This window comes from Dendronephthya gigantea, unplaced genomic scaffold, assembly GCF_004324835.1.
Source record: "Dendronephthya gigantea isolate DGI-Jeju-01 unplaced genomic scaffold, DenGig_1.0 000830F, whole genome shotgun sequence".
In the NCBI taxonomy this organism is placed as follows: Eukaryota; Metazoa; Cnidaria; class Anthozoa; order Malacalcyonacea; family Nephtheidae; genus Dendronephthya; species Dendronephthya gigantea.
The window spans coordinates 1-13,908 of record NW_021163840.1 but is presented as its reverse complement, the minus strand read 5'-3'; the positions used below and the strand labels follow the sequence as shown (position 1 = coordinate 13,908).

The window sequence follows — 13,908 nt, the reverse complement described above, 5'->3', positions numbered from 1 at the left end:
AACGACAAAAGCGATTGGACATATTTGCTAGATCCTTCGTAGGTTGGTGGTCGTGATCTTTGACAACTTGAGCAGTTTTCTTGCTTGTCACTCCTTCCTTTGTAGTAGCAGCGCCATTAAACGTTTTAATTTCGATGAATGTCGGTTCCATGTAGGCCTCGTGCATTGTTGCAAATAGCATTTGCTTCCAGCACTTCGCTGTTTCTCGATATACCATGAAATACCAATAGTATTGGTATACACAAAACCATACCTTTGGCAAATCTTGCGAAAAAAACAAGGCATACGTGGATATCCAACCAACTGTCTGCTTTCACAATTTTCACAGCTTGATGCCAATAGATTTGTAAACTTGTAAGGACGAAAGCCAGAGAGTCAGAGACAAGGAATTCATTTGGCACGTGCTGAGTTGAGCAAGAAGGTAATGATGGGGATAACGGTGAAAAATTCTCAGTTATACTTAAGAACTAATCATTACTTTTGTCTGCTAGTATTTTTTTTTTTAATAAGTGCGCCCAATATTTACATGATATAAAGATGATATAAAATTTTTTTTAACTTACAAATTTGGGCTAGGAGCCTACCAGAAACCATATGGCTTTTATTTTAGGCCCCTAGTTTACTGAACTAAAATAGTTACTGATTTTAAATATAATGTCAGTTCGAATGTTATTTTTTTATAATAAAAAGATACAAAGTCAAAGGTATATTAATATGTATATATAAAAAAAAGGAAAAAAAGAATAAAAATAGTGTATATATATAAAAAAGGAAAAAAGAATAAAAATAGTAAGGAGTATGGTGATATAGGTGATAAGGAATATGTTAAAAGAATAAAAATAGTAAGGAGTATGGTGATATAGGTGATAAGGAGTATGTTATTTTATCTAAGCGTGAAAGTGTTTTTTAATTATTTTTTAAAGGAGTCGTAAGATCTTGGTTTTTTACATTGCTCAGTGAGATTATTCCAAATTTCTATGCCTCTACTAGCAAGAGTATGTTTTGCGTAGTTGGTTCTACTAAACTTTTTATGTAGTAATCTCGAGTTTCGTGTGTTGTGATTATGAATTTCCCTATTAGTAAAGAAATAATTTCTGAATATTTCTGGAAGATTTTGTAAATGAAAATATCGGAACATGAATACACTTGTTAAATAATCATTTATTTTGAATAAATTGAGTATTTGCAATTCTTTAAAAATTGGTTCGGAATGATCAAAATAAGATTTGAAAGTCATTAATCTCACAATTTTTTTTTGAATATTCACTAACTTTTTAATACGGGATTTGTACGTGTTACCCCATATTAGGTTGCCATACGTTAGATATGGATAAACCAAAGCATAATATATTAGTTTCAAAGAGTTTAAGTTTGTGAAATGCCTTATCCTGGAAATAATTGCTGCACATTTAATTATTTTTTTGTAATCAAATCCATGTGGTTACACCATGTCAAGAATTCATCAATAACAATCCCTAAAAATGTAGTGTTTTTGACTTGTTCTATATTGTTATTATTGATCGAAATGTTAATGGTATGTTTAAGTTTCTTTTTTTTGTTCTAAAATTATAAATTTGGTTTTTTTTGTATTTATAGACAATTTATTTGCATTAAGCCAATCTGAAATTTTGTTAATTTCGACTTGAATGATTTCATTCAATTTTTTAAGACATTCATTACTATATAGAATGTTTGTGTCATCTGCAAATAATACAACAGAAATCAGTTCACTGCAGTATTGTAAGTCATTTATATATAAAAGAAACAATAAAGGACCCAAGACTGATCCCTGTGGTACACCGCTTTTAATAATCTTTTGCTCGGATTGAAATCCGTTATATTTCAATATTTGTTTTCTATTGTTTAAGTAATTTTCAAACCATTTTTTGGCCACTCCCCGAATACCATAATGTTCCAATTTCTTTATCAGAATCTTGTGATCAATTGTATCAAATGCCTTAGATAAATCAAGGAAAATACCAACAGAGTATTTACCTTCATCAATTGCATTAGTGATTTTATCGATAAAGTCAATCAATGCATGTTCAGTTGATCTCTGTTTCCTAAATCCATATTGATGTTTTGATAAAATTTTATTTTTATCAATAAATTTTGATAGTCTATTAATCATAAGTTTTTCTAACAATTTTGCAAAACAAACAAGTACTGATATTGGTCGGTAATTTTCAAACTTCATTTCGTCATTAGCCTTGAAAATTGGTGTAATCAACGCAATTTTTAGATTTTCTGGAATGATTCCAGTCGTAAATGTTAGATTGAAAATGTGTGTTAATGGTTTAGAGATTTCTTTAGCTACTATTTTTGTAATGCTTGTGCTAATACCATCATATCCACAACTTTTTTTTGGCTTCATGTTTTTTAGTTCAACTTCTAATTCATTTTCTGTGATGGGATTAAGAAAAAAACTAGACCCAAAGTTACCTTTGAGATATTTATTAAAATTATTATTGTCATTTTGTTTTATTTTATTTGCCAAATTGGGTCCAACATTAGTAAAGTAGTCATTGAATTGATTAGCTATTTCTTCGGGGTCATCTAAAATATTTAATGAGTTGGTTTCAACAAAGCTTTGTGATATTTTTGCGCTTTTCTTGGGCTTATTGAGTAACTCATTAAGTGTTTTCCAGACCATTCTAGAATTCTGTTTGTATTTGATCAATTGATTTTCATATGTTTTTTTGGCTATTTTTATAATATGATTTAGTTTGTTTTTATAATTTTTGTACCGTTGTTCATTTTTGCTATTACGATTGATAAGGAAGGATTTGTAGAGTTTGTTTTTTTTCCTGATTGACTTTAATATACAGTTTGTCATCCATGGACTTTTGATTTTGTCTATCTTTTTATTGTATTGTTTTCGTTTGAGTGGAAAATTTTTTTCATATATATCCGAAAACATTTCTAAAAACTCATTATAGGCCTTATCAGGATCATTTGTTTCATTCATGATTTTATTCCAGGAAAGGTTTTTAATGGAATTTTTGAACGCCTCTGTGTTATTTTGATTAAATGATCTTTGGTATGATACTTTTCGTGTGTTAACATTTTTCGTGGTGTTTTTACTGGAGAAATTTGTATTAAACATGTGCACTATTGGCAAATGATCTGAAATATCACTAAAGATTATACCGTTGAAGCTTTCATTAAGTTCTTCTATATTGTTACTAAAAATGTTATCAATTAGTGTCGCAGCATGATGAGTAATTCTCGTTGGTTTTGTGATTAGCGGAAAAAAGGACGAAGTGAAAAGTTGTTCAACAAATTGGTTTGTATGATCACAAGATCCTGATTTAAACAGGTCAATATTAAAATCTCCCATTAAGTAACATGGTTTATTTTCTCGATCAATATTTCTAGAATCTCATTTATTGTAGTTTTAAATGATTCAAAATTGCCATTTGGTGGTCTATACACTACACCAATAATGATATTTTTACCAACTTTATTCTTTACTTCAGTGAATCTTGTTTCAATTATATCGTTTACGTTTTTATCCAAATCATTTCGACTTTTATACTCTAAATGTTTTGAAACATATAAACCAACACCTCCGCCTTTTTTATTTGGTCTATTTGAGCCGAAATATTCGTATTCATCTAAAGTAAAACAATCTATGTTATTATCTTTCAACCAAGTCTCAGTAAGTCCTATTATCTGGAAAGGTATGTCCAAAGTATACGTATCAATCAAATTTTTGAGTGAATCAAATTTGTTTGCAATACTCCTTATGTTCAAATGTAGTAGCGAAAATTTTTTTGTTATTTTTCTTTTTTCAATTTGTGATTTAAAATCTTTCGGTAGGAAATAGTCGCAACGTATTTTATTTAAGTTGAAAGACTGAAAGTGTTATCAAGTTCCATATTATTGCCGGAAAGCGCTATGTTTTGATTTTGTTGAAAAGGATTAAATCTTAATTGGCTTAGCCTATCCATACAACTTTGGCTTAAAATGTTTGTTGAACCTAAGACTCTGAAAGGGAAAACAATTGTTGTTATCATAGATGTTTATGGTGGGTTGTTGTGTCCTAGTGTGGTGCTATGTTAAAAAGATTAAAAAAAAATTTTAAGAGTGGTTTGTAATTTGATTCCGTTATCTGGTTTATGTTGTTGTGGTTTCCCTGTATAATTGTCCATCTATATATAGTTTGTCTCTTACTAGTTTAGCTTTTTTGCCAGCATCTCTTGCTTTCTTCATCTCTGGAAATAGACGTTTCCTTACTGCCACAATTTCTTCTGGGAACTGTTCCGAAACAGCTATACCCGTACCTTTTAGTTTTTTTGCGTTCGCCAGAATCCGGACTTTGTCTGGGAAGTAATTAAATTTGGCAACAATGGCCCGTGGTTTTGATCCGCGCTGTTTCCCCATTCTATGTGAGCGGTCAATCTTCGTCATTTTCGCATTCTCAATTCCAAAATGACTTTCCATTAGATTGTGGATCACCTTAGTTGTATTTTCTTCTTTATTTTCCTTCACATTGTAGAAAATAAGATTATTGCGCATTGACCTTGCCTGAAGGTCAATGACGCGATTATTTAATATTGCGTTCATCTGTTCCAGCTTCTCCATTCTTTGCTTCGTTTTTTCTTCTGCCTTTTTGGATAATTTATTTTCTTCCTTCAGGTCTTGAACCTCTGCGTGAACAAATTCGACCGAGCTTTTAACTTCAGTCAATTCCTTCTCCATTGCTTTCATACGGCTGTCGATCACATCAAGCTTACCAAGCTTTTTCATTATGTTATCAAACATTTCTTTCACATCCATATTATTTTCTTCTTCCTTAGCCTGCTTTGTATCATTTGGTTTTGGAATTTTGGAACGAACTGGCTTACTGGGCGAATTTTGTATTGAATTATTTAAGTTTTGCGCAGCGCGCTTAGAGGCCTGTTTCCTGTCCGCCATCTTATTAAGAGGCTTTTTGAAAAAATGTATCTTAACATTTTCATTGCCGCTAAGAAATTAATAGTAACCACTCCTGCTTGATATCTTGTCTCATAAGCTTTTGATTTTTTATCTGATTTCACCATTTCAAAGGGTTAGTCTGGCTTAATTCTGCCACTTTATGTGTATAATAATGCGTCTTGACTAATTTAATTTCATCTTGGATTTTATTCCTCCAATACCTGTAACTAGACCATTCCTTCCCATTCTTCTGAAAAGCAGTCTAGCGTTTTCTAATCCAAATATTAAGTTTGTTTGTCATCCACGGGCGATCTGACTGATGGATTTTAATTGACCTTGTTGGAAGATAGGTATGAAAGACAGATTAGTCAACTCTAATTTGAGAGAACATTTGAGGCTAAAAGAATGGAAAAATAAACGGAAAAATCACTCTGCTCAGTGAATAAACTTTTTTTACCCCATGTAACAAACCCTATTTTTATTGTTTATTCATCAATGTAAAAACACATACAAAACGTATACTTGATTAATTTGGTGACATCGAAAATTAATAGTGCATGATACAATTTCATCTCGGTGGACATTGCGGAATTCTATTGTGGAGCAAGCATTAAAAGCATTTGCTTAAACGTTAACGTTTCATTAAATTATTATATTTGATATATATGTACCTCTACTGAAAAGCACTTTGATACAACCCGTTTAATAAATCAGTAGCTTTTAAAACATTTACGGCTGTCAAATTAACTCAATCATTTTCAGTAAATGGCACATCTAAACCTTATTGCAGCTGTTACATAATCTTCCATGCACGCATCATTTTCATCCTTTCTTCCATCCTCATCTGGACTCACTCTATTTCGACCATGAAATATTCCGATGTGTATATTTGTGCGTAAATGTGCCGGTCGGAACACAAACACTCCGTTGTCGTATATGATACCATCCATTCCGTGCTGTTCCTTCTTCCTCATAAATGTTTTTGTCGCTGGATTATCTTGTGTAAACCGTCCAGGGAAAAGGGACGTAACAATTACAGTCATATTATGTTTATCACTTCGGGTGCATTTGTATTCAGCACAGGCAGTGGGTTTGGATTCTGTCATCGATACTGTGACAAACCCTTGTGAAATTTTGGTAGCGCCCATACTTTCAACTTTGAATGCTGCCATTTTATTTGGACACTCGTTGATATTCTCCACCGCAATTTGTACGTAACATACAACGACCCCTTTTTTATTTTCTGTGTACCAGTCCTGATCGTTAACTTGTCTAATGTCTATAATTTTCTTTAATTCTTCGCGCACAGGCATCTCGAATAAGAAACTATATTTCTCTGGACCTGCTAGGCAAGAAGCTTCATCTTCATAGAATGGCGAGGGTTTATTACTCAATGGCCTATTTAACGTTTGCATTGTGAAAAATCGATGCGATCCTTCTGAGGTTATTTCTATGTGATTTCTTTATAACATCCTCATCCAAACCTGTTTCCTTTGGCGTTAGTGGATATTGATCACCAACGACAGCCCGTATTTCCGCAAATTCATCTGTCCGAAATGTTTTTATACAACGTGCTTTATTCGGTTCGATGTTATACGATTGATATCTATAATTCACTCTACTTTGCGTGACAAATACTGTAATAAGCACTGACTCTGCTTTCTTTGTGGTGTCTTCTGCCATAACTTTCAAATAAATCTCTCCGCCCACCTTATCTAAGTTTAGATCAAACCGAATAAATTCTCTCGCATTAAGTTTGGTAGTAAATAGTGATATATGTTTATCTGATCTCTTCGATCGCTTCGTTTGATGCTTCTTCCAACTTGTGTCCAAAATGCGCCATCTTCCAGTCTTCTCTTCTAAGTACCAAAGCTTTATATTTTCTACTTCATTCTCAGTAATATTATATTTATCAATATCAAGTGAAATGTCAATGTCCCCTGTAGGTTGCAAACTCTTATCGTTTTCATCTTTAAAATCCATTTTTATCACACCAAAAGTCTCCAGTAGTTGTTCCTCGCCATCTTCGTCTACCGTGGTGAAGTCTCCATCGGCTTCTTCCACTTCTGTAACGTTTCTCGGATCAACAAAATTGACTTCAACCTTGACCGTCCCGTTATAAATTTCCCCATCTTCTGTCAACAAGCCTTGGGGAGGGACAGCAAATGCTACAGCAGGTTCTAATTGTGCGTCGTCATTATCAACTACATTTTCCTCGTTTGACCTATTTAATCCACGGGTATTTTGCGAGTTTCCCAGGGAAATCTCAAAGCCCATCTTCGCATCAACTTTAATAGGTTCAGGCCGAGGCTTCAGTCGGACTTCTATATACGTTTTACGGCCAGTGACCAACGGAATCACTTTTGTTAATTCCTGAAAATTGTTATAATTACGTTTATCCTTAAACGTTACAACAAAGCGAGAAAAATCACCAGGAACTTTAAATGAGAAATCACCCTTCCTTCCAGTACGAGCCAAATATTTATCACCGTGATAAATATATCCATATTTAAAAGGTTTATTGTCTGGACCTCCTCTTGCTACTCCTTTAACAACAGTTTGTTTCACAGGGCAATCGCCGCAACCACATTTTGTTACACTTTTTATGTCAAACGAATGCTGCAAACAAACGACCTTGATGTTCCTTGTAGCAATTGGCTGGCAACAGAATTTATCTCTACAATCGTTCATATTTTTTAGACCTCGTGCGATGCATTTTGTTCTCGCACATTCACCTACGTCAATAGTAGCAGAATTTGTTTCTCCTGCCGTGCAGCCCTGCGGCAGTGCAATTATGTGTTGAGATGGTGTTGGATCGCAGCTATCATCGGTGGTATCTGTTAAAATAAAGTTTTCAGACTTAGAAGGAGCTTGTAAACCAAATTAAAAGATGGTGGAAATAAGGCTTGAAGGTGTTCACGCAACAAAACATTTCAAAATCGAGACAACCTCTATGAAAGGTAATATATTTTGGAAGACTGAGTTTTCGATTTTTGCTGCGATTTTCTTATTTTCAGAGCTGTGAAAGAAAAATAAGTCACATCAAGAACATCCGTAACACCGATAAGAACATCCGTAGCTAATTCGATCCTTCATGCCCATCAAAAGACAATAATCGCACATAAAATCGCAGAAAAAATTGGAAGTGTATACGGGACTTAACTAAGTAAACTTTGAAGTCCTCACTGCGTGGTTTAGAAAGCAATAAAAGTTGTTATTTTTTAACTATGTAAATGAAGCAATCTGATTGGCTGAAGAGCGTTTCACAGCGGGCCGGTTTTTTTCATCCGGCCCCCTGTGGGAAATGTGAACAAAACGATAAAACCAAAGTAACGTACGGCTAAAATGTGCGGAAAACCTTTCTGGAAAAGAGTAAAAGAATGTTAAAAATAAAAAAAAACATTTTTTCGCCCGTTAATAGGCGTTATTTTTTTAATCGATTTGCCGTTGCTATGGTAACAAATATTTTCAATTTCGTTGGCTGTTCTCCGACTAGGATGTCCTTTTAAGGATTTGTTGACATATTTTTCTGTTTTATAAAGTCAATAAAGTCAAGGAGACCTCAGGCACAGTTTTTTGCATCCGGCCCTCGCATAAATAACATACATATCCGATAACCCTAATTATTATATTCGTCACTTCCGGTGAAGTGAAGTTCAGTGATTGGCTGAGAAGAATTTTCAGCGTTCAATTACTATCTCGTAATGGACCGGCACCTTCCCGTAATGGGCCCGATATTTCTCGGTAAAGACCTCGCGCTCGGTCAATAAGAAATTATTAATTTTTGAATTCGCTCAAGTATGGTTAATTTCTGATCTCTGTTATTGAAATTCCGACAGGCCGGAGACCTGATTCCACGTAATTAACGTGCCTTCTTTTACAAGCAGACTTTTTTGTGAGATATTGCTGTCATCATGGCGCAGAGCTTGGACGTTGGTTTAAAATGGCGATGGTCTCTGCATTTCTAGATATATACTGTAATGCACTAAAGGAGTTAAGTAAGATATTTATTATATACACATGAAAGCGCTGGGCTAACTTGCAATCTGATTGGCTCTCTATACTAGACAGATATTAGCTGATATTAATTCTTATTAGCTCATATCTGCCGTCTGGTAGAGAAACGTGACCAAAATGGCGGCAAGTTTTTAGGAGTTAAGGGACGATGAAATTCAAAATTTCCTTGATAAAAGTACACCAAAGTGCACCGAAAGGACACGAAACTTTGAAATAAAAGTGCTGAACGGTAGGTTAAAAATATAGGTTTACAAAACATATGAGTTTGTTTCTGTTTTTCTGTATAATAAAACGTTCGAGAAAAAAACACGATAAGGAATTTAACTATTAAATTTTTTCACTGTATTCACTATAATGTCCAAATTACGAATAAATTTGTTCAGTTAAAGTTATTCTGCTCACTCTCATCGTATATGACTAATATAGCTAATTCGTCGCTGCGCGCCTTGTCAGCTATCAGCACATATATAGACTTAAGATCGACTATAAGACTTAAAATATAAATGTTAAATATATTAATATTAAAACAATTTAGACATTCGCCAGGCCATCCTTTTCTTTTCCGTCCAAAGAAAAACACGTATAGTGTAGATAATACCACCATACTTACTAAAAACGGTTATCCTGGCAGGATCTGAAAATTCTGCTCCGTGATCATCGTAAACTCTACATTTTATTTCCCCACTCATGTTTTTAAAAACATGAGGTATAATCAATTTACTGCTTTGTATTTCATCATGTTGGTATTCATCTGCTCCACGATCATTAATCGTCCTAAAAAAAAATACAATTAGGGGGATAATCCGAAGATTTTTTTATCTTTTCGTATCTGTTTGCTTTCTTTATAAATACATTTAGGTAATTAATTGACGAGAAAATTTAGTTATGTGTGCAGAAAAGGCAATATAATAAAATTAATTTTGAAATTAATTGAATGAAATGTATTATTCTATGCATTGTGAAATGTTGGCTACGAAGGAAAACATACCATTCGAATTTTGCCTTTGTACTTGATTTTCCTTCACAACATAATGTGATAGGTTGACCTTCTAGCCGTAGTTTACTTTCAGGGTGAGATGTTATTTCTGGGAAGTCTAAAAAATTGTTATCAGTAACGTAATCAGTCCTTGATGCAAATCGGCAGTATCTTGACCGCTGCGATTAAAGTGATTAAGAAATTATTAGCCGGAAATAGTGCAAGGATAGTCGCGCAGGGGTGGATTCAGCACTAGTGCACTACAAAGCAAAGTGGTTCTTTTTAGCAGTTCTCGTGTAATGCAAATTAGTGCACTAGTGCCGGATCCACCCCTGTAGTCGCGGTTAGAGTTGTCAGAGCATCCACATGCATCGAATTCAATTCATAGTCGCGCGCTCAATTTTTTTCGATTTAGAGAAAATCTTAAACGACTATAGGCATGTCGCGGTTTGGTTCACACTCTACGCCTTTTTTTACCAAGATCTTCAAACTGTATCGTAATTGAGCTATTGATTATTCACGGTAGGGGGGAGCTCCTTGCTAGGCATTCGGGTTGAAGTGACTGATGGGACAAACAAAGCCGCGGGGATGCGTTTTCTCCGAGTTCTCCTTTTTCCGTTTTTGCTTGAAAATACACTCATATAAACAAGAATTAACGCCAAAGTAAGTTTTCACCAAGTCATATGTTTATATAATATATTATCGACATCATGAAATTACTTTAATTTTGTCCCCTACCAATTTTCCTCAAGATTGCTGTCACGACTGCTGCAGTAGGGTTAACTTTTGTCGTTCTAATTGATTGCGGTAAAAAGCCTTTTCTGCTAACGATGATGTTGTCCTCTGAAATACAGAATCCTTTCAATACGAATTTCCCAGAAACACCCGTCTTTCCTAATATTTTAAACGGAAACTCGGCAAGAGCAATGGTTGCATTCTCCAAGAGAATACCGGTGTTGTCTTTGACCACTCCACTTAGTGTGTTATCGTCACAAATACAAGCATCGCATGTTGTATCCAGCTTCCCAGTTGTGCAGATTTTATTACAATCTAAAGATGTTGATATAAATATAATTAGAAAAGGTAACTCACCTCCAATTTTTACAGCTTATTTTATATATTTTAGAGACATCCCAAAATATTGTACCGATTTTGAAAAGTAATATCTCCATGAATTTCTTTAAAAAACTATGACATATCAAAATCTATAGTTAGTCTTTTGTCTCACTATTGAAAGTTGTTTCATAACTTCACTCGATATGTAAGAAGTTATTTTGACAAAAAACCGGAATCACATATTTGTAATCACATTACGTTTTTGCTTACCAAAATCGTCCACTACAGTCTGTTTCATCCGTATAGGAATCTTCAGGTGGTAGACAAATAACGAAATGACGCCGCTTAAGTAGTTTTGGACGAAACGTGGTGGCCCAGGCGTTCAAACAATCTGTGGCGTAGCTGGCATTATATTTAATTGGGTGTCATACTGAGTCATGCACATGTTCATGTTGTGCGTGACTAACCCCTTTTAAAATCGACTGTCTTTACATTCTGTCGCAAATTGTCCCACATTGCCGCAAACCAATGAATGGTTCGTAATATTTTTTTCGCATAATGTAATCGGCGCGGAAGATTCTTTTCTGATTACACGTGTTTGCATTGCTAGTGGTGACAGCTGCCTAGCTTGTATGCAATGTTCTTACTCACGCACTTATTTCTTAGGGGGGAAAGGTGCTCTTAGTGCTGCAGTTGCCCATACAACTGTGGTTTACCTTAACTGTGTCTAGGTGGGAAGTGTTGTGTGGCTGTGTGTCGAGCAGGTTTAGGAAGCTGCGGTCAACCGATTGGTTCCGACACTCTTACTGAAAGGAGGGTTGAACCAAAAGACGTTGCGAGGCCTGCTCCTGCATGCCAGTGGTGCTTGTGTCTGTAACTGATGTACAAATATATAAAGATGCTGTATCATTAAATGATTGCTCGATAATAACTATTAGAATCTTCAGGTGGCAATCCTAAACGGATGAAACAGACTGTTGTAGCCTCTCATAATGAAGATCTTGTCTTTAAGGAATTTGTTTTTTACTTTTTTATTTCTTTAAATCGTCGGCTGGCATGCCTTTTTATGATTACGTCAAATGTATCTTAACGTCCGTTGGCCATCAGTCAAATCCCGGTGCTCAAGCTATACCAGTGCGTACAATTTGGCATTACATTTTCTTTACCTGGACATTTCCAGTTTGCGCATGCCCGAGATTCCAAAGACTTTTCACCGCATAGAGTGTTATCACCCAGAACGGAATTTGTCCCAATGCACGTTCTTTGGCGTGTTTGAATTCCATTATCACACGAAACTGAGCAATCAGTCCATCTTCCCCACCTCGACCATGAAGCTTCGACTGAAATAATAGAAAACGGTTTTAATCACGGCCATCTCATCGATTTTTAGCTCTATTGTCACCTACTTCACACATAAACCGAATCAATGGAATTAATGGAAAAAACTCCGGAAACTACCGTGTGACAAAACAACATTGACAAATATTTCGAAGAAGTAGAATTTCGAGAATAACAACCTAATTACCTTTACACTTTGGCTCTGAGGCGTTCCATTTACCATTGGTTTCACATCGAAGAGCTTTTTCCCCAACCAACATGTAGTGTTTATTACAAACAAAACTTATTTCGTCCCCTTCCAGTGATCCGCCACCAAGCACCTGGCCGTTCTTAATATATGACATTTTTCTGCAAAAAGCTAAAAATAAATGTAAAAGAATTTTACGCACAACAAAATGACACATAACTCTTGTTTTTTCTTGTTTTCCCTTAACTAAATATTTCTCGCAATTAAGACTACAATTATCTGGATGGTAAAAATAAGAAAAACCAAAATACGAACCTACACATTCAGGTGGGATATCTGACCATTTTCCATCATGACATTTAATACTAGATGATGATCCGATTATCGCATAAGAAAGTGGGACGTATTCTATTTCCCGTCCCGCCTGGGCAGGATCCTAATTTGAGCAACTAAATCAAACTTAATTATACATTACCAAATAGTAATCACGAGAAATAGATGACTATTGGGAGCCTTCTTAAACACGGGATTTCAATAGTCTACCGAGGCAACAGCTCGTCCTATAAATTGTGTTAGCTTAGATAATCTAAATATGCTAATAGAGTTGATGTTTGCGGGCATAAATGTGTTTTTGTTCCGAACTCATTTACTATTATATTAACTTTAACTTTATGCAATAGGTAAACACTTAAGTCATTCTTTTGATTGGCTTATACCAGGGGGCTAAAATATGTTTCAGCCCGGCAAATTTATCATTTTAGCCCGCAAAATACACAGCAATGCCCGGCAAGTTAATATAATCTTACGTCGACATTTCCATGTTGCACACTCTCGAGTTTCTGAATCTGCTCCAGGACACCGCCGGTTGTCATTCAGTATTAAGTTTGTTCCTGTACATGTCCTTTTTCGCATTTGGATTCCCGTATTACAAGAAACAGTGCATTCGGACCATTCAGACCATCGAGACCAAGTGGCTGTGACTATACAGAAATAAAAAAGTGCCACATCTTCAATCTTCACAGCATGTCATTTCTGAGAATCCAATGATTCAAATTATGTAAACTAACTCCTACTATTTTCGAGTAATGAATACATTTTTAATTTGGATACAACTGAATTAGTAAAAAATTGATATATATTACAAAATATCTTATTTTCCTCTATACTACGGCCAGTAGCCCCTAAAATTCCTCATACCTGATCTCGCTATGAGAGTATTCAATCCAGCTGGGTAACCATGAGAATGGTATGCAGCTTCCCCAAATACCAAGGCGCCAAATAACGAATCACGCGATCTGTGGGATATTGTGCACTTGCTTGAAATTTGAAGAATTGTCCACGAAAATTTAGTTCCTTCAATGTTTTGCCATTGGAGTGAAGTCGTGTTTCCTCCATTCACTAAGAGGCCCTCTTT

General features: G+C 35.0%; 1 protein-coding gene across 1 annotated transcript; it reads right to left on the bottom strand.

The window, feature by feature from the left end:
• Window positions 1-6,318: 6,318 nt before the first annotated feature.
• Window positions 6,319-13,841, bottom strand: LOC114544529 (cartilage intermediate layer protein 1-like). The gene is made up of 8 exons (XM_028563141.1): window positions 13,692-13,841; window positions 13,301-13,474; window positions 12,495-12,665; window positions 12,136-12,309; window positions 10,652-10,963; window positions 9,926-10,031; window positions 9,548-9,711; window positions 6,319-7,757 (listed from the first exon to the last, which is right to left on the bottom strand). Exons 2-8 carry the CDS (start codon window positions 13,404-13,406, stop codon window positions 6,319-6,321), a joined length of 2,472 nt encoding a protein of 823 aa, XP_028418942.1. The 5' UTR covers window positions 13,407-13,474; window positions 13,692-13,841.
• Window positions 13,842-13,908: the final 67 nt, after the last annotated feature.